This window comes from Sarcophilus harrisii, chromosome 5 (genome assembly GCF_902635505.1).
Source record: "Sarcophilus harrisii chromosome 5, mSarHar1.11, whole genome shotgun sequence".
Classification (NCBI taxonomy): Eukaryota; Metazoa; Chordata; class Mammalia; order Dasyuromorphia; family Dasyuridae; genus Sarcophilus; species Sarcophilus harrisii.
In genome coordinates this window covers 54909806-54932255 of record NC_045430.1, presented here as the reverse complement: position 1 = coordinate 54932255, position 22450 = coordinate 54909806, and the positions used below count along the sequence as shown (strand labels likewise).

The window sequence follows — 22450 nt, the reverse complement described above, 5'->3', positions numbered from 1 at the left end:
ATAATTTTATATTCTTTTATATTATATATAATATTATATATTATAAATATATATTTATATTATATTCTTCTTACACATTTTTATTATGTAAACCTTCTTTTGTTAAGTGCTTGATGAAATGCCAGAGTCTCATTTCAGTCTGTTTTTCAATCTGACCTTTTCTTGTAATTACCGTGGAAATAATGATATTTTCTGAATTCCACAAGCCATTGACATCATAGAACTGTTTGCAACGAATTCAGGGAAGATAAAAGGGAAAAGTAAACCAGGAAAGTAAGGTAATAGAGACTGATAGCCCCTCAGTGAGCAAAGATACACCTTATGATCAGAGCAACTTTTTTTTATACTTAGGTGGTAAAATAAAGTTCAGTAATGCAAACTAAACTAAGATTGTGATTGGTTTATAAGAAATGTGGAAGGTGGCTATACAGCACATTGAATGACTAAAGGGGTCTCTTAGAGTTCATAATAAGGTGAAAATACAAAGTTGAGTACCACTCTCTACAAAGTCCTATGACAGATATTAATACTAGACATACCCATTAAGCAAACCATTTTGTGGCTTTAATATTTGGGAACCTAACCTCTTAGAAACTCTACTGCCAAGGCCTATACAATTAATTCAAACATGATCATAGGTATTACAGTGACTAAATATTTTTAGCAATCAATAATCAGTGTTAGAGGACAGTGCCTTTAGTACTATAACTAAAGATCAGTCTTAGTAAGGAGGTCATAATAACTATTAAGGGTTTGCAAAGCTATTAAGTGGAAATGAGTAGATTTGTTTTGCTTTCCTCTAATGGAGAGAATCAGCTGCAATGGATAGAAACTGTAGAGAGGAATGATACTTCAATTACCTATCTCTCAGAGTGGTTGGAAATAAGAGTACTTCCTATATCTTAAAGGTTTATGTGTTATTGTTTGCTGTTATTAGAAATTAATGTTCTCAAACTTTCTATTTTTTGTTCTAATTAGATAATTTAGTATTTATGGCTTTTAAGCTTTTCATACTGTTTCACATGTTATTTCATGTGATTCCCACCATTACTCTGTGAAGTAGTAGTAATAATCGTAGTAACAGCATCATCAACAACCTTCATTCTTGAAGTGGACCATGATATAAGAAAGATGATGCCATGACTTACGAGTGAATTGGATTTAAGTAAGGTAAAGCTGTGCAAAGTTACCAGTCTCACTCTCTTTCAGAGACATCTGGATAGTGGCAAGATATAGATTATTATTCTTGGAGATGTCCCCAAATGCAGTGGGAGAACTTAAGTCTTTTTAAGCTAAGGTCTCAGGTTTCAGTTTAATTGAGGCAATACCCATTTAGTAATTAAAAGTAGGTAAGAGATGAGGCCAAAAAAAAGTCAATCTCGAAATAGGTGCTTTTGCTATCCCTATTTTATAGATGAGGAAACAAGTTGAGAAACTTTAAGTGGCATGCCTATGCTCACATGGCTAGTATCTAAGAATTTAAATTCAAATCATCCTGATTTCAAGTCCACTCATGTATTATCTTTCCACAGAGATGTTTTGTTTTGTCCCATTCCCATTCTTTAGTCTCAAATTATAATGAAAAGAACTCTGCATTTGGAGGCAAGACAATAGGTTTGGAATCTGGATCTGCCACACATTACCTATATGCTTATCTTGAAACACATTCATTATTTAAGATTAAGTTTCCTTATTTGTAGAATGAAAGAATGTACTGATGGCTTCTATATGTCCTTCAGACTCCCAATTATCTTAAGAGTCAAAGAAATGAAGCGTTCCCAAAGACCTCCTAGTCTGTGGTTTATTGAATACATTTGTAGTGTATTGACAAGAAAGTCAAGATGCCAAATTAAGACCTAAGGTTGTGATTTTGCAAGTCTCTGAATTCAAAGGTAAAGAACCTGAAACTCTTGTAACTGAAAGTGTTTTGTTCTCTAAGGTTTTTTTTCCTATTCTTTATGCATTTTGAATGTACCTTTTTATCTTAGCTAGACCATTAAAATGTAAGCTCTTCAAGAGCATGGAGAACTTTTTTTTTGTATGCCCAGATATTTGGCATATTTCCTAGGACAAAGTATTTAATTAATATATGCTTAATTGTCTATCAGTAAATAAGTGGAGAATCTGAACCCATGTCACAGGACCACACATTTAAGAACTTAATGAGACTTTTGATACCATTTAATCCAACCCTTTGCATTATACAGAGACACAGAGAGATTAAGTGAATTGTCAACTGTCATATCATTAATAAATATCTGAAATGGAGGAAAGCAGTTCTTGAACCTATTTCCCTATCCTACCTGTTATTAAGGCTTGAGTTACTGCTGTTCTAATTGGCATTCAGGAAGATCCAAATTCAAATGCTGTCCCACATTATTACTAGTTGTATGACCCTGGGCAACTCATTTAACTTCTCTCAATTTCTTTCCTTTGCCATAAAATGATGCAAAAGCACTTACCTTACAAATTTTTTTATAAGAAACTGATACCAAATGTGTTTTGTGAACCTTTAAATGTTTATATACCACCTAGCTATTGTTTTGTGTTATTTTTATTCTTCTCCCCAGGACTTTGTTGTTGGGGTTTCAGCGTCTACCCAGCTCAGTCCTTAATCATTCTGTCAAACTGCATCACTTTCGAAATTATTTTTGGCAGATCCCCAAAGGTTCCAGGGTGGGATTTGGGAGTAGGGAGGCCACAAGACCTTAAGGAAATGGGAGGCGTGGAGATGAAATAGGTATGAGGCTAAAACTATGAAAGAGTACTGGAGAAACAAACAGAAGTTGGATTTCAACATTAGATATCATGAACAAGGCTCCAAGACAAGCACACGAGTGCTGAAGCTGGAACCAATGGAAGGGAGTGGGAACCATAAAAGTCAAAGATGAGGCCAATAATGGGTAGAGCCTAGCAAAGCCTGGCTGAGATGGAGTCAGGATGTGGAAGTGGAGTGCGTGATGTGAGGGGCGGGACTAGGCCGTGGTCAGGGTGGATAGAATGCCGTTGAAGGGCAGTTAGTGGCTGTTGGAGCTCATGGAGTTGTTCCAAAGTTGGTTCAAGATCTCAAATACTCAATTCCCAACCCAAATTGCTAACCACGATGTTGGATCACACACTTCCCTGGCTATGGGCCCTGATCTTGAGTCATATTATGGTCACACTACCATCCTCTGATCTGCAGTACCAAGTCCCACTCATCACAGATCCCAAATTTATCGAGGATTGTGTCAACAGCCACAATGATGTGAGGATGAATATATCACCGACTTCTGGAAACATGAGATACATGGTGAGAAAGAATCCAGATGCTATCATAATAATTAATCATAGCTAACATTCATCTAGGATTCTATGGTTTATTTTGTTTGAACTTCAAAACAAACCTGTGAGGTAGGTAGCATAGGTATTCTCAGCTTCCCTTTATAAATGAGGTAACCAAAGCCTGGAGAGAAGCAAAGGTTAATAATTTTATATACTTTGAGCTGGAATAGACCTTCAAGGTCATTTTAGTATAATTTTTTTTTTCAGATGGGGTCAAGGCTGAGAGTGAAGCCTTTGTCAAAAAAAATCACACAAGCAATAAATTATAGAACAGGATTCAAACTTAGCTCCACCAGGTCCAAATCTAGCATTTTGTCTATTGCATCACACTATATGATAGTATCTATGATAAAAAGGAATTTTTAACATTCCCTATTAATCCAGCATCTTCATTTTTAAAAGGAGGACACTGAGTCCTCCCAAGGTTGCACAAATAGTGTCAAGTCTTCATATTCATGCCCAGGATTCCTGATTTTATATCTCCTGTTTTTTCCATTATATCAAAGTATCACAGGTTGTTTACTCTTCCCCCTTGCACTCCCATAATCTAATTGTAATCATCACCGTTCTTTTGCAACAACTATATATATATATATATATATATATATATATACATATATATGTAAATATATATTATATATACATAAACTGGAAACACTGTCATTTCTTTTTGTTTTTCCAGTACTTAAAATTTTTTTCAAGAGTATGTTTAGTGGCTCTCTTCAACAATGAGATGATTCAGATCAGCTCCAATAATCTTGTGATGAAGAGAGCCATCTACACCCCTTCAGAGAGAGGACCATAGAAACTGTGCTTCACAACATACCATTTTCACTCTTGTTGTTTGCTTGCATTTTCTTTTTTTCCAGTTTGATTTGATTTTTCTTGTGCAAGATAATTGTATAAATATGTATGCATATATTGGATTTAACATATATTTCTACCATTTTTAATATATATTGGACTACTTGCCATCTAGAGGAGGTAGTGGGGGAAAGGAAGGGAAATTGGAACACAAGGTTTTGAGAGGGCTAAGTTGAAGATCCATGCATGTGTTTTGAAAAATAAAAAGCTTTAATTAAAAATAGTATGTTTAAATAATTGACTGCTAATATTGATTGTATGCCATATCTTTTTCCTATATTACTATACTTTCTTCTCATTTATTATAAATTCTGATCTTTGCTCTGTGAATGGTTGGTCTAAAAGTGTATATCTATCAAGCCAGCTTAAAAATAACTGCCATTTCAATAATATTTCTCTTTCTCACCTTTTCACATCTTTGCATTGAAATCCTAAAATATCAAGAGTGTTTGACAGCTTGCTATAGAAAGTTTATCAAATTCTTAATCCAATTTCTTTGCTGCTTCATTCTCAGCAACCTGCATTGATAACTAAGCTACAGTTATTTTAATGATAGTCTTTTACAAGTACTTATCACTAGTATTGTAATATATGAAGACCAAATGTCTCATTAGATAATGTTTCTTGTAGTTCTGGGACATAATGATGAGCTCAAGGGTAGCAATTCCTAATTCAAATGTAACATATTAATAACAGTCATTTCCTTTGCTAAAAGGTAGGTTACTTAGGAAAAAAGGAGGTAAAATAAACAACAGGAGTAGTAAACACAAAATAGATATGGAAGAGCAATAGGGTTACTAATTTTGGTAGGATTTTGAAATATGCCATGAGGTCTGAATATGCCATTGCCCGGCTGACTAAATCCATGGAGGAATTTGGCAGATTAACCATAGTTAGTTATATATAGTAAGGAGAAAGATGACATTAAAGGGAAGACACTATGAAGAGGGAGAGACAATACCTCTTAGTGAGCTTAGTTCTGAAAAGAACTTAAGAAAGATCTTCATAGTGGGCAATTCTTTTATAGGGGAAATATAAACTTGGGATTTTCTCAGGGGATAAGGGGAAATATCAGGAAAGAATTTGGTAGTTCAGAGAGAAGGATCAAGGAGGAGTCAGATGGAATGTATCTGGCAGACTATGTCCCTGACCTGTCTAAAGTTATATGCTAATCAATATCTCAAAAGTAGTTTAAAGATGCCCAATAGTTTAAGGGATAGACAATGGAGACTGATAAAAGCGGTAAAAAAATCATACTACACAGACAGTCTGGGTCTTGGTTATGCCTGATAATTGCTGGTTGGGTTTCTTCTTGTCAAGGAAAGAGAGTAAACTCAAAATCCACATCAATAGAACTAGATCTACTACACTAATTCTTTTTTTTTTTCTCTCCCTTTTTGGTCTCTGCAAGAAGCGTTTGAGGGCTATCCTTCCATTCATCTGCAACTTTCTTCCTTTTCTCAGTTTTGTTAATAGCAAGAATACATAGGATTTAGTTTCTCCAATAATTGTCCTCTCATTTGTCATTGGACAAATAGAGTTCCCAACATTCAAAATTCAAAAGGGTTGTGATTCTCTCCTGTTCTTTACCCCTCCATGTCCTTTCCCACCAACTCTATGGCCATCATTGCAAAATATCATATATAAATACACAAATAGCATTTATAGATCACTTAAGATTTGCAAAGTTATTACTATCTCTACAGATGAGGAAATTGAGGCAAACTAAAGTCAAACTGGCACAGAGTCACATAACTTATGTGACTAAATAAAGTAAGACTGAAACGCAGATCTTCCTGATTGAGAATTCAGTGTTTTATATACTGCACATAGGACTATGTTTATATATATATATATATATATATATATATATATATATATACATATTTTTTTTCTTTTTTCATGGGTTGCCATAGCCAAAAAAATTCCATCATTCCATTAATCTACTCATGATGTGCCTCTCCATAATTATTTAATGTGGCAATTAAAAATATTCAAGAGACAGAATGAAGTGGCAAAAATAGGTACCAAAAGAGGTAATATGAAATAGAGTTGGGAGAGCAATAGATTTGTGAGAGTATAATTATAAAATATTATATAAAAATTGTATTATAGAGAGTCAGTTACAATTCAATCAACCTGAAAAAAATCAAGTTAGGCATCCATCACAGCTTAGAAACGTTTGCTATTTATGTGCAAATGCAATCCTGGAGAAACTGAGGCAAGATAGAGATTAGAGAATTGTTAATATTTTATTTGAAAGGAAAAGATTTACTGGGACTAAATGGATTCATGGTCTGGTCTCAGGGCTGAATGAGACTATCATCTCCAAGAATCCAGCAGTCAATATGAGTTCTCAATGATATAAATATAGCATGTGGCTCCAAGCTATCAGGGGATATTCAGAGGCAGGGGCAGAGTGAGAGCACTGAGAGTGGGAACAGACTATCATTCCAGTTCTGAGAGGGTGGGGGGAGGCACCAGATATTCTGATAAGTTGGGATCAAGAAGAACAATGACAGAATGAGGGGAGGCTCCAGACATTCTGATAAGTAGGGAAGTCTGGAGTCTGGAGTCATGATGTATAAAATAGAATGTCTTTCTCCTTATCTGCTTATCTGGATCATGATGATTAGGAGGGAGGGGGTGTTGCAAGATTGAGCAGAACAATGAGGAACTGAGGAAGAACAATTCAGGGAAATCAAGGCAGGACAATTTAAGAAAACTGAATCAGGACAATAAGGGAAATTGAGTCAGGACAATAAAAGGGAACCATGGCACAACATTCCACACTCCCTCTTCTGAATATTCAAATCATTGAATTACCTTCCTCTAGATACCTGGAAGGTCTTAGCACTATAATTTTGACCAACCCTATGTGAGGCAAATAAACCAAAATAAAATTAGAAAAATGTAAGGATTTATGGCAAAGACAAATTCTCTCCCTGACAACATCAGAGTTAAGAGCAGTGCAAAGGCTCCCTGTTGCTAGCATGTCAGGTCCTCTGTGTAGGAGCACCATATCAGCCAGAGAATCCACTTTGAGGTGGACATTTCACTGTGAGTTAGATCTGTGGTCATTTGTGCACTTAACATACCCCAAACTGCTGGTCAGGAGGGCTTTGGTGCTAAGGGCAGTGGAGTCTGTCAGCCCTAGCCCTACTATGAGGGGAAGGAAAGGCAGAGCATATCTCTGTCTGATAGACTCCAGGGGGAAAAATGGGACCGAAAGTGGCTCCATCCATCCCCTCCTGGGAGAATAGACAGACTGGGAAATCCCGCTACAAAAAAAAAAAAAAAAAAAAAAAAAAAAAAAAAAAAAAAAAAAAGATCCAGATTTCTGAGCAGAATTATCAGAGGATGCACAATTAGACCATCAAGGCAGTTAAACCCCAAACTTTTAGAGGGATAATATCAAACTGAAAGGTCCTTTGAGAATGCTGAAATACTAATTAATGGGGTTACAGGACTAGAGAAACAAATCATCCTGCCATTCACAAGACAAGTTTCTGTATCTTGGAGGTTTCCTTAAAAAATAGGCCCCCAAACTGAGTCTGCCAGGATAATTCCAACAGAATGAAGGGTCTCAACGCTAAAGCACAACCAGCAATCATAGTCCAGTAAGTTTAAAAGACTCCTTGGAAGGACTTCCAATTCAGTCTGAGCTGGTGAAATAGGGGGTGGGGCAGAAGTGCCTAAAACAAAGTGAATAGGAACTAGGGATTGCTTTTTTTCAGGTATTAAGAAAAATCCACCAGTTTCCCCAATTTACTTTCTTTTTCTCTCTTTTTTTCTCACAGAAAAGAATTATCAAATAACCATCCCACATATAAATTCCAAGAGTGAATTAAAATTTTTATACATATCAGACTAATTTTAACAATTTCAATCCCAACTCTTAAACACACTGTAATAGATGACACAGTCAGGGTTTAACAGTCATTCATCAACCATTCCCAAATTCCCACATCAGTCCATCAGAGGTAGGGTGCGAAGCCTCATTCAAAACTGCTTTGTGCTGATAATTGGGTAGGGTCTCTCAGTCTAAGCAGGGGGATGGGTGTGGTATAATTGCTGACAACCAGACGTAGTTCAATATAGCTGTAATTTGACTAAAATTTGAAACAAAACAAAAGCAAAAACAAAAACCAATCTTAATAAATAAAGGTTGGAACAGTCTGCTACAAAATGTGAAAAGGCCAGTCTGGCCAGCAGCTTCCCATGTAAGGGGACATGTTTGTCTCACAGGACAGGCAAATGACTGTCAGCTGTAGTCCCAATAAATAAAACAGCAATTAGGTGAAAGACTAATTGTCCTCTCATTATTTAGAAACCTTTAAAATACCTGAATATCCACAGACACAAATATCCAGCAACAGATAGATGACCAGGGTAAATACACATTTGCCTAAGTATTTAGGATATAATGATTACATATAACCAGATTGGAAACAGCAAGATATGATGTAATTGAATTACAATAAAAGTTCTTATTGACTATTGCACTGATCATAGAAATAAATCACAGAAGGAAAAAATTCAGGAACATGACTATAACACAAGCAATCAAAACTCAACCTTCAGCACATACAGGATAAAATATAGCCTTAATCCAGCTCTACTCCAGTAATTGTCCCAATTGACCTTTAAAATTCCCAAGTAATATTACTCCAAGCTCAAGAAATTTTACCTCCCATAGCAAATCCTATAAATCAAAGTTTCAGGTAAATCCTAAACAGGTATTTAGCATGACCTTATATTGATAACAGTAAGAAATTTGTCCCAGTAAGTTCATGTCTTTCATACACAAATAAATATATAAGTTGAACATTATATAAATCATTTTCCTTTAAAAATACCCAATACATAGAAAAAATTCCAAACTGCACGTTGTCCATAACAGAAACATTTTCAAAAGGACAAAGAAAAAAAAAAAACTTTTATTTTCAGAAGTCCTTTAAATGACCTCGGGATGTCCCAATACAATGAATTAAATTTATACACAATATTCTGTAGGATATCCTATACAGAATATCCAAATGCCACATAAGAGAATCTGAAAGATTCTTAAAAATATCAATTAAACTTTTAGAAATAGCCCTACAAAATTATGGATCACATTTATAACCATAGTCCTTAACCAAGGAAACCATTATGTATCTAAAGAAACAAATATTCAGTCAATTAACTTAAAAGTAGATCTTCTAGGAAAGTAAGATTTGTGATTTGAAAAACAATTCCATAGAGCAAAACAACTCATTTAAAACCTCAATTGGATATATACAAAAAGAAGTAAAAATAAAATGCTAATAAAGAAAATAGCTCATTAAAAATCAGAACTGAATAAATAGAAATGAGTGATTCATTGAGACATCAAGAATCAGTCAAGCAAAACCAAAAAAATAAAAAAAAAATGTTAAACATCTACTTGGAAAAACAACAGACCTGAAAAATAGATCTAGGAGAGATAATCTGAACATTGTTGGACTTCCTGAAAATCATGATGAAAAAAGAGCCTAGACACAATGTTACAGGAAATCCATCAAAGAGAACTGCCCAGATGTAATAGAATCAGAAGGTAAAATAGGCATTGAAAGAATTCTGAAACAGATCCCAAAATAAAAACTCAGGGAATATTGTGGCTAAATTTCAAAACTATAAGACTAAGGAAAATGTGGTGTTCTCTTCTTTTAAATATATGATCATTCTCTCTGACAGCAGGTTTCTTAGGGAGGTTTTCTGAAGGCAGCCTTAATTTTGGTTCAGAGTAATAATCACTCCAAATACAGCCAGCTGATAAAATCCAAACAGTTATTTCTTATCTCTTTCCAAGCCCAGTTAGCTTTCTTAAAAGGCCTCTCTCTCTCCTTGGTTCTAAGAGCTCTTGTAGCTTTGTCCTTTGCTTCTGCCTCTGCTTTCTTCAGCCTCCAGTCAGCACAAAAGTGGAAGATGGAAAGAGCTTGCACAGCTCTTTAACCAACAAAACAGACAGATAAGTCACACAGAACACAAATCACACAAGACCTAGACTGCACAATTACAACATTAAACAAAACATTTAACACATATAACCAAATAGTGTCTTAAAAAGACACTCAGAATCATATCAGACCAGATAGGTATCATCCAGCATCCTGGAATGATACCATTATCAGAATTTAATGCCTACAGGCATTATTATTCTGAGAATCCAGATGTTGGCACAGACAGAATAGATCAGATTATGCCCTAAGGCACCCATATTTACTCTCCTGTGACTGAAATGGAGGTGTCCACTGTTGGCCTTGGGTGCAGCTAAAACCTGCTCTCTTTCCTGGAGATTCTGAAGAAATCCGGAGGGCTAATCCTCAGCTACCCCGAGGCCCAAGGCGGAGACCTGAAGGTTTCTAATCTCTAATCCTGCTCTCATTTCTAATATCTCACAGGGAAGCCTCCAAATGTAATGCTGGAGAAACTGAGCCAAGATAGAGATTAGAGAGTTTTTAACATTTTACTTGAAAGGGAGAGATTTACTGGGACCAAATGGATTCATCATGGTTTAGTCCCAGGGCTGAATGAGACTATCTTCTCCAAAAATCCAGCAGCCAATATGAGTTGTCAATGACTTATACATACATATATATATATATGCACATGACTCCAAGCTACCAGGGGGTAGACAGAGGCAGGGGCAGAGTCAGAGGATTGAGAGTGGAATGGACTATCAATCTGGTTCTGACAGAGTTGGGGGAGGCAGCAGACATTCTAATAAGTAGAGAAGATCTGGGGTCATGATGTTTAAAATAGAAAGTCTTTTTCCTTATCTGGATCATGATGATTAGGAGGAAGGAGTGGTGTTGCAAGACTGAACAGAACAATTAGGAAATGAAGCAGAACAACTCAGGGAAACCAAGGCAGGACAATTTAAAGAAATTGAGTCAGGACAATTAGGAAAACTGAGTCAGGATAATAAAAGGAAACTGTGGCACAATAAAAATAGCTTCACAGATTAAAGCAAATAAAACTAGGTATGGCAGTTATCCAAAATGAGCAATTTGCATTTTGGGTACTATAATTTTTAAAGTCTCAGGATCAGAGAAAGGATCTAGGGAGTAAAGGGAGGAATCAGGGAAGAGTTTGGGGAGATAAAATTAGGATCAAAGTGGAACCAGGTGCAATACACCCAGTTTACCATGTTCCAGATCTGTCTTAAAGATCTCATATCAAGATCTCAAAGGTTGTTGTGGCTGTCTTTAAAGATGTTATAACCAGACAGGTTGGAGTTCTAGACAATGAAAAAAATGGGCCAAGAATTTCAGCTTCACATCGTTCTATGCAAACAGGACAGTCTGGAAAACTGACCTAACTGTAGTAAAGAAGCAGGATGGATTTATAAATCCTGAGAATTCCCCATCATTTTCCTTAACCTAATCTTCATGCTATTAACAAGTCCAGATGATATTTCTTGTTCAGATGAGTACATGCAGTTCTATGCACTATACTTCTGAATGCAGCCCACTTCTTTTCAGCTCCATTGTTGCCAATGGAATTGGCTCAGTTTTCCCTCCACGTTAATAACAAACTATTCATGCTAGGAGAAACATTCTAATCTGTTGATATTAAGACTTCTGGTAATCATTCTTCCCTTGGGGCCACCACTTATGTTGAATACAAATATTTAGCTTGAAGAAGATAAACTTATTATCAATCCAGCACTTGCATAACAAACATATCACCTTCATCACTCTTACATGTTGTCTGTCTCTTTTCCTTACCATGACATAATCTAGTAAATGCCAGTGTTTTCTGGGAGGGTGCATCCTTGAAGTTTTATTGCATTTTGGCAAATGATTGGTGATAAAATCACAAGATGTACAAGTCTTCAATAATAAATGGCAGTTGCTGTGTTATTTCTGCTCTCATTCCTCCCAAGGACTCCTTGGTTTATCTGAGAGTCTGTGACTACTTTGGTGTTAAAGTCATCCAGAATTATAAGCTTGTCTTCTTTTTTAGCACATTGATTTTGAGGGTTTTGAGGTCTTTCTAAAACTTTTCTTTGACTTCATCAGAGTTCATTATAGTGGGAGTATAGGCATTAATGATAGTGAAATGGCACTTTCCTGAAAATGACAATTGCTTTGTCATGAATCTATTATTCACTGTTTTAGGTAGGCATACAAACTTGTTGACTAGATTAGTTTTGATTGCAAAACCTGCATCAGTTCACAATGCTCCCCATTGCTGTATTCACTCCCCAAAAAATGGTATATCCAGCTTCAGTAATCTGATCTCAGTGGCCAGTCTTGTTTCTCTCAGAACTACTGTTTAGATGCAATATCTGCTGAGTTTTCTTGAAACAAGAGCAATTCTTTCAGTTCTATCGGATTTTGTCTATATTGTGTATTTTGTGTATGGTCAAAGAAATCATCTTTGAAAAAGTTATTATACATATTTATGTTGTGTGTATGTTTACATCACAGGATGGGATTCCCACCTACTGTAGAAAGCCAGGTTGGGTGAGGCAGACAATTTTTAGATCACTTTTTCTATCCCCTTTCTCATGCTAAGAGGTGATCAGTACAGTCCTTTGGAAAGATTGCTTACATACCCAGGAAGTTGCCAAATCCCACTGCTGCTTCAGTCCAGCAAGAAGATGATCCTGTGGCCAACTTGTGTACAAGATTGTGACTACAGATCACAATGTATCTCCATCGGCTATTGCATCACTTGCCTGTTGCCACAGGACTTTGAAATAGATAAAACTGGTAAAATAGCATGGGTTATGTCTTTTGATTGATGCAAAATTGGATTTAAGAGAGACGAGTTGTGCAAATTTGTTAGCTTCCATAGTTTTTTAGAATCCAGTGACAGAACAAAAGTTAAGGTGACTGATGATGGCTTAGTACACAATGGATCACTTTAGCATCTTCAATGTCAGATCAAAATCTAAATTATAACACCTGCTTCAGCTGCTCTCATGAACATTCAGAACAAATTGTTCTCATCTGCCTATTTAACGAGGGAAGTCTTCATATGTTTAGATTAGACACTTTCTAACTTTTCCAAGGTTTTGTGACCTATTGTTTACCCCAAACTGGCTTAGTCCATTAGCCAAGATAGTTTTCCAGAATGTGACCACTGAGCATACTACTACAGGTTCTTGGAGCCACAAGTGAAAGTTGGGTGAATCTGGTAGACAACAAAGATGGAAAACAGCTGGAAAAGGGGCCCAATAGCTTTCATACCACCCAGGTATTAACTAATTTTTTAAAAACTTTCATCAATCTTAGTATGTCAACTAGCATTCATTAAGTATCCACTATGTACTAGAGAAAGTTCTGAGAATATAAAGGAAATCTAAAAGACTGCCCCTGCTAACAAGGAGCTTACTGGTTGGTTGGAAAGATAACATTTAAATAAGCACATATGAACAAGACAAATTGGATAAATTGGAGATGATTTCAAGGAAATGAAGGCATTAAGGGTTATCAAGAGATCAAGGAAGTCTTTCTGTAAAGAGTAGGACTTCAGATGAGCCTAAAAACCAGGAGAAAGAAAAAGTTGAGATAATGAGAAACTAAAAGGCATGAGGAACATCAAGTATGGGACCAGGCAAGGATGAAAATGTTGTTGGATCACAGGGTGCATTGAAAGGGGGGGGATAATTAAGAATGAGCTATAAGGGAGCCAAATCATAGAAGGTTTTGAACACTGTCTAAACAGAATATTTTATATCTCATCCTAGAGGTAATTTGGGACCACAGAAGGAAATTGTGTGGGGATATTGGGGAGGAAGGTAACATTGTTAGACTTGGGCTTTAGGATGATCAGTTTGGCAGCTGAGAGGAGGATGGCATGGAGTGGGAAGAGGCTTAAGACAGAGGGACCAAAAAGCAGACTGTTGGAATAATTCCAAGTATAAGGTTATAAGAGCAGACACTAGGACTAATCATTCAGTCAGAATTTATTAAGCAACTTATTATATTTATAAGTCCTGAAAATAAATTAGCTTAGGATTCACATCAATAAATATACAGTTGTGGAAACAAAATGAACAAATGTGAAGTGTGAAAGTATCTCTACAAGTGCTTCAGAGAAGATCTATTGGGTTGCAAATGTTTAACTCTGCATTTGCTATTGCCAGTCTCTCCTAATCCCCAGGCCCTCAGAGAAATCTCTGGTCACTGTCTATACCAAGCTTATCTCTTTCTGAGGCCTTCAGAGGTCTCTGGCTGCTATTTCACATGATTAGCAGTTAGAACACAATAGAGCACTGGAGGGAGAGCAGTTGTGTGCAAGCTCATCATCTTTATTTACATGTCTACATCCTATCCTTTGACCTCCTGTACTCTCTTAGTTCCTACTCCCAGCAGAGCTCCAGGTGAAAAGAGAGTGAGCTCCTCCTCCTTACAATTTACATAGGGGTCACATGCACAGTCAATCAGAGAAGGAGACACTCCCATTAAGAAGCTACCTCAGTATGGGCAGAGTTCCCACCCATGATGCAGTCTCTTTTTCCATACACAAGTCACTTCCAGGGCTCTCAAACATTGCTGCTTGTTTACCTTCTGGTTGCACTGAACATGACCTTTGTCCTCTGACCCTTACAGTGGACAAATTGGAGGAGTTCTTTTTCTTTTGGTATTTTAGGATTATCATTGTATGCTTCTTATTCTAAGATCATCCCACTTCTATTTGGATTCAGATAAATACTATATAATGTCTTTTCTGCTTCCTTCTTGGAAGCAAGTGACTACCATCAACTTTTCCCAACCTTATTACATTCACTAAGTTCTCTTCAGTCACTTTCTGGGTTGTCATTTTAATTCTTTTGAATTGGCAGTTTTCCATTGTTGAAATACATACAGTGTCATGATGAGAATATAGGTTATTTCAGTAATGATTAGTCTGAAATAATTGGTATTTGCAGTAATGAACAATTTGGAATCTTCTAAATAATTGTGATTTCTGAAATGCAATCTAACTTGATCTCCTCTTATGTGAATCAAAGGAGAATTCATTGTCTTTCTGCCATATCTATCTGGGATGTACTTAAGCTCCAAATGTTGATCTTCCAACTGAATGTCACACAATAGCAGTTTCTGTCAATTAAGCATACATCCATCTTTTACCTGCTTCTAATCATTTAATTCTGAATTTTGTTTCCTGTTTCCTCAACTTTATTTACTTTCTAACAAGTGCTTTTTCCCATCCTAACTTTATTATTTCTATTTTTATATATGTGACCCTCTTTTTATTCAACTCTGTATTTCTTGGATTAAAGTCAATAAACACATTAAATACTAAATATAGTTCTTGGGAGCCAAGATGGCTGAGTAAAGGTAGGAACTTGCCTAATATCTCTCCCAAACTGCTCCAAATTCCTTTAAATAAATGACACTAAACAAATTTTAGAGCATCAGAACAAAAAAACAGAGTAGAACTTTTTCCAGGCAAAGGCAACTTAGAAGCTCAGCAGAAAAGATATGTGACAACAGGATGGAAATCTAGCATGTAGTCCTGGTGCAGGGCACCCAAGTGCTGCCCCAGGCCCAGCCCCAACCCTGACTCAGACCAACCTTTTGAATCAGTAGTAGTACTGGTAGCTTTCAAACCTTTCAGCATGGAGACACCAAAGAGGAACTGGAAGGTCAATAGAAAAGATCTGTGCAACCAAAGTGCAATCCCAGTGAAAACTGCAACTCTGGCCCCAGCAGCCCCTGAGACTCCAGCATCTCTGAACCCAGGGACACCAGGGAGGACTTGGAAGGTTAGTGCAGAAAGGTCTATGGCAATGGAGTGGGAGTCTAGTGCACAGTCCCAGCATAGTCCCAGTCAACAGAACATCCGCCCAGTCAACAAACTAGATATTATTGCTACAGTGAGGCTGGGACATCTCTAAACAGCTCCAGGGAAGAAAAGAGTGCTTGTGGTCAGATTCTTAGAAGGATTTCCTCCTGAAGCTTGGGATAGTGTTTTCTCCATCCTGGAAGCAGAGTCTTACTTTAACAAAGAGTTAAATGTTGAGTAATAGATTAGGAAAATGAGCAGAAAATAAAAGTCTCTGACCTTAGGAAGTTATTATAGTGACAAAAGAAGATAAAAACACACACTCAGAATATGATAAAAAAAAGTCAAAGCTCCTACATCCAAAGCTTCCCCAAAAAATAAAAATTGGGATGAGGCCATGGAAGAGTTCAAAAGGGACTTTGGAAATTAAGAGGAAAAATTGGGGAAAGACATGAGAGAGGTGCAAAAGGAAATACAAAAAGCTAATGAGAAGAATGCCCTAAAAAGCAAAATTGGCCAATTGGGGAAGGAGGTACAAAAGCTCACAGAGGAAAAATAATTCCTTTAAAAAAATAGGATTGAGCTAATTTTAATTTTATGAGAAATCAAGATACCACAAAAAATGAAAAATATGAAATAAGTCATTGGAAAAAGAATTGATCTGGAAAATAGAAGAGAAAATTTTAAAATTATTGAACTACCAAAAAGTCATGATAAAAAAAGAGCCTGGGCATCATCTTTCAAGAAATTATCAAGGAAAAATGTCCGATATTCTAGAACTAGAAGGTAAAGTAGAAATTGAAAGAATCCATCAATCACCTCCTGAAACAGATTCCAAAATAAGAACTCCCAGGAATATTGCAACCAAATTCTGGAACTCCTAGCACAAAGAGAAAATATCACAAACATCTAGAAAGAAACAAATTGTAGTGAAGTCACAGGACAGCACAAAATTTAGCAACTTTTACATTAAAGGACTGGAGGGCTTGAAATATGACATTCTGGATAGCAATGGAGCTAGGATTGCAATGAAGAATTACCTACCTATCACAATTGAAGATAATCCTTCAGAGAAAAAGGTAGTCATTCGATAAACAGCATTTTCAAGCATTTGTTGAGTAAAAACCAGAGATGAATGGAAAATTTAATTTCCAAAACAGGACTCTGGAGAAGCATAAGGAGGTAATCAGAAAAGTGATATCATAAGGGATTTAATAAGCTTAATCTGTTTGTATTTCTGCATGGGAGGATGATATTTTTAACTCACTAGAATGTTCTCATTATTATGGAAATTAGGAAGAATATATAGAAAGGGCACAGGTGTTAGTTGAATATGAAGGGATAGTATCTTTTCAAAAAATGATGAAATTTAGGGGTAAGAGGGGAATGTACTGGGAGAAAGGGAAAGCGAGAAATGGAATGATGCAAATTATCTGTCACAAAAAGAGTTAAAAAAAATTATAATGGAAGAAAGATGGGGAGGAGAGAGTGACTGAGTGAGCATTACTCTCATCAGAATTGGTTCAAATAGGAAATAACACACTACTCAATAACATATAATACTCAATACTCAAAAATCTATCTTACTATGCATGAAAATATATAATAATATAATCAGCTTATATCTATATGATGAAACCTAATGACCCACCAAACCCATGCTTACCACTAACAGGACCACTAACATGGCCACTAACAGGAGCCCTATCAGCACTCCTCCTTACTTCAGGAATGATTATATGATTTCACTTCCACTCCACACTCCTTCTCTTCATAGGGATTACATCAATGCTCCTAACAATATTCCAATGATGACGAGATGTTGTACGAGAAGAAACTTTTCAAGGTCACCACACCCCCATTGTCCAAAAAGGCCTATGCTACAGCATAGTTCTTTTCATTACATCAGAAGTTTTCTTTTTCGTAGGCTTTTTCTGAGCTTTTTACCACTCAAACCTCTCCCCAGCTCTAGAACTAGGGGGCTGCTGACCTCCTGTTGGAATCTACCCTCTGGAATATGGTGGGGAGGGGGGTAAAAGAGAGGGCATATTGGGGGAGGGAATAATCAATAGCAAAACACTTTTGAGGAGGGACAGGTGAAATGAAAGGGAGAGTAAATGGGGAGAATATAATTAGCAATAGTAATTGTAAAAAATTTTCAGATCAAGTTTTTCTGATTGGAATATTATTGTTTTCTCTGGGAAATGAGCAAGATGCTCTCAGGAAAAAAAAACAACAACAACCACGTGGAAACTCCTCTATGAAGAGAGTGAAATATGCTGTATACAAAGTAATAGCAATATTCTGGGATATTATTTCCAGTTGTACAATCATCCACAACTACTTTGAAGGAGTTAAGATGAAAAATCATGATTGTGTCTGAATATTTAAAATAGGATGCTTATTTAGACTAAAAAAATGAATACTTAATACTTTAAATTCAAACAAGAGTGCTAAGTACAACATAAATGCTCAACAAATATTTGGTTATTTTCTTTAGCAATTTGGGTTAAGTAACTTGCCCAAGGTCACTGGATTTGAACTCAGGTCCTCCTGATTAAGGGCCAATCCTCTATCCACAACTTCTTTAGTTTTGAAGGAAATAAAAGACATGGATAAAATGACACTTTAAAATATTTTATGTTTATATGTAGAAAAGTAGAAATTGTTATTAATTTTGAAAACAGATCCATTTGATAGCATTTGTCTTTGTTATTTTATGGGAAATCTCAAGTTCTTTCCAGAATTGAGCATGTTACATGAGGTACATGAGGTTTCTTTTAATATATCACATATCAAAGTATTTTGTAGCTATAAGAAGGATCAGCAGACAAGTCTGACAATTAGGAAAGAACACTACAAACACTGTACAAATATCAGTCTGGTAATGGACAATCTGCCTATTAGCTATGAACCTGGCTAATTAAGTTCAGAGAAGTTCATCTCTAGGTTGGTTTCAAGGTGATTATTTATTTATGTTTGGTTTTTTGGTTTATATGTCACAGAAACTCACCAACTTCATCCATGAGCAGAAGGGTTATATGCCTGATGTTGGTATAGGGAGGATCCCCACTGACACCATGAATCCTTTGATCAGTTATGTAAAACAACTGAGGAGATAAAAGTATGGTTTTAAAGAATAAGAAGATAAGACTACACATATTTTAGAAGAATAATAAATGTAAACTTTTAAAATTATTTTAATGTCTAAATGTGTGCAATTTCGCTGCTTTTATTTTTCTCTTTCAGACTTGGGATCCGGCTCTAGCAAAGACTGCCAAAGCATGGGCAAGGAGATGTGTTTTCACACATAACATTCACATAGGCAAGAAACATGCATGCCATCCTGTTTTTAAAACTGTAGGAGAAAATCTATGGATGGGTGTACTAAGTAAATATATTCCCAAAAATGCTACTACTGCTTGGTACAGTGAAGGCAATTATTTTGATTTAGGTACCAACTTATGTCTAAGAGTCTGTGGTCATTACACTCAGGTAAATATCTTCTATTCCTTTGACTATTTTGGTTATTGAAAAGTACAAATAAAACAACATTTAAAGAATCAATTTTGGAAAAAAATTGATATGCCTAATAGTGGTTTTTTGTAGAAATTCCAAAATCTGCTTAGAGATGGTTTATTTTTCTAATGATTGTGTACCGATTTTGTAAAACGCAGTTAACCTCCTGCCCCAAATCTTTCTTTGGAAATGTTTCACACATACAAATACACATTGTTCTTATGTATCCAAAGTTATATGTTCTCTTTCTATTGAAATATTTGCACTATATTTGGAATGACCAAAATAACATGCAAATTTTTGCAAAATTATCAAGACCAAGATCAAGATCAAGACTTGATCCAAGTTGGAAGCTGTTTCTGAGAATGATTTTTGAAGAAAAATGTCTAAGAATTGAAGGAAATGAAATACAAGGTTTAGAAACAAGGACATTGGGCATGTCAAATTAGAAATAACACATAAGCAAAGACACAAGGGCAGAAATTATTAAATTAAGGAACTAAATATTCTGAACATATCCCAAGAACATATTTTTAAATTCATTTACATTTCAGAAATCCATGCTGAAAATTATTCCAATAATCAAAACTCCTTAAAACTATTTGCTGTGCTTTCCTCATTATGTCAGAAGGGGATTCCAAAAGGAAAAGCTTTTCCTTCATTTTTTATTATATCACCATGAATTATAAAAGTACCTTATTTGTATATCAGGGAAAAGAAGGATTTTATTAGATCACCTACAAAAATGACTTTTTTTGAAGTAGAAGGGAGGCTGCAGACGTAGCCAAGAGGTTTTAAATGGCTCATTTCATGACTCTTCCCCCCCCAAAAAAAATATATATTTTATTCCCAGATAGTCATGTAATGAAGGCATTGTCTTATAATTTTCAGGGTGTTTTATTTTTAAATCTATTTTTTCTCTAGGTTGTTTGGGCATCTTCCTATAAAGTTGGCTGTGCTCTTAAACTGTGCCCTAATTTAGGAAAACGTATAGCAATGTTTGTGTGCAATTATGCACCTCCGTAAGTAATTTTGTTGTTTAAAAATATTTTAGAATGGAAATAAACTGTTATTAAGCATAGTAACATTAATAACCATAACAGTTATATAATTAAAGGGAAATAATATAATAAAAAGGAGTGGACAAAGACATATAATAGGTCATATAATAGTGTAACCCTATATAAGACAATCCTCCATCTCCTCCAGAGGTCATTGGGTCATTGTCATAGAGATGTTGGAACATCAGTCATGGACATGGTGATCTAGAATTGTAGTTCTCAAAGAGTGTACAACAGCTTGTGTGCTACAAGTTTCTTTCATTAGATATAATGCACAATTTTGCTCCGAATACATTAATTTAGAACTTCATAAATTATGAAGTACTTACAGTTTATAAAAGTCCAACTCCTTTTGTATTTAACAAACTGCTCTATGAACCATTACAACCCAAACAAAATAAAATGTCTAAACTGAAAGAAGTTTCAAAACCTTTTATTATTTTGAAAATCCTTGGTCTTCTTCCCTATACTTCCATACCCTTATATCTTAGGATATTTCCTAAGACATAGTCATTTCTTAGTCATTTCAAAGTGCCTGGTTGTTCTTTGCTGTTTGTTTTTCCTGAGTTCATATAAGATGACCTCAACAATTCTGACTTTAGAGAAGTACCATTAAACTTTATCTTGTAATAGGAAAAAAAAAGTTAAGCAATATTGCCAGAGTAATAACCAATTGTGCCTGAAGACAAGGAGTGGTTTTTTTGTCTGATAAGTGCTTGATTAATTGATTGCCAGAGTACATAATTTTTCATATCCTTAGATCCCTTCCAAAAGAAGAAAATGTTTATCTCTTCCCAAAGGATGATTGTTTTACTAAGGATTACTAAATTCAGAGTATGACTACCTTTAATATTCTTTTTGCTTATACTTTATTTCAATTATATATTTTGGTCCTATGGTTATATTTAATTTGTCTTCTTATAATTTTAAGTTTTTCCACATTTCTCAGAATTCTTTACTTTGTTATCTATAGTGTTAAATATCTAGATACCAAAATTTGTTCAGCCATTCAAAACCAATTTCCACTTTATTTTCAAGGTCTTGCTACTACAGAAAGTGTGATACTGAATAATTTGGCATATGGGGAGCTTTGGGGTATCTCTCTCTCTCTCTCTCTCTCTCTCACACACACACACACACACGCACACACACACACACCCTTAGAGAGACAATGACTTGTAGAAGAAAAAATGACAGATTTGAGGTGTGGAAAACCTGCCTCTGTGGAAAGTTCAAACATTAACTATATGACCACAGCCAAATCATTTTTTTCTCATTGAGTCACAGATTTTTCATTTCTAAAATGGGGTAAAAAATTCTGGCAGTAGCAGTCTCACAGAATTATTGTGATAACCCCATGAAATGATACATAAGAGCAACTTTGCAGATTTTAAAACATAAAAATGTTGCTTGCTTTTCTTTTTAAAATATTCTATTGCTTTTTATAGAAATATTAAAGAACACACCTAGAAGCCAAAAAGAATTCTGATATATGTTAGTTGTGTGACTGGGCACATTTCTTCTCTGCACTTATTAAAGCTGAGAGCTGCAGATAAGGTTTTGCCAGCCTGCACTGCTAGAGCGAGTTTTCTCATCCAGAATTTCCTTATACTAATGAAATCACAGATGCAAGCTTTTTTCATTTTCCACTACTTCTCAGATAGATGTTTTTCTGATAAATATTTATACTCTTTACTTCATATAAAGAAAATTTACTTTGACAATTGTTATATATTTTGCCAATACTTGTACTTTCAAAAAATTAATTTGGTTATAAAGAAATAGTAGACATAACACCTAATAATTATTTTAATCCATGAAACAAGTTATTTCAGCTTCAACATTACTTTCGACTTTTTGAAAAAAAATTATTTACTCATTTAAAACTAAATGCAAAATTTAAAAATGGAAAA

The 22450-nt window shown here is 35.4% G+C and overlaps 1 protein-coding gene across 2 annotated transcripts in view; it reads left to right on the top strand.

Annotated features, from left to right (window-relative positions):
* The first annotated feature begins 2991 nt into the window (after positions 1–2991).
* GLIPR1L1 (GLIPR1 like 1) overlaps positions 2992–22450 on the top strand; it is a 32070-nt gene continuing 12611 nt past the window's right edge. The window contains exons 1-3 of one of the 2 annotated variants that reach the window (XM_031938507.1): positions 2992–3292; positions 19207–19452; positions 20401–20498. In XM_031938507.1, the coding sequence (XP_031794367.1) occupies positions 3104–3292; positions 19207–19452; positions 20401–20498 (533 nt within the window). In that variant the 5' untranslated portion in view covers positions 2992–3103. The remainder of the gene's footprint in view (positions 3293–19206; positions 19453–20400; positions 20499–22450) is intronic. The other variant, XM_003772511.4, reaches the window with a different exon arrangement.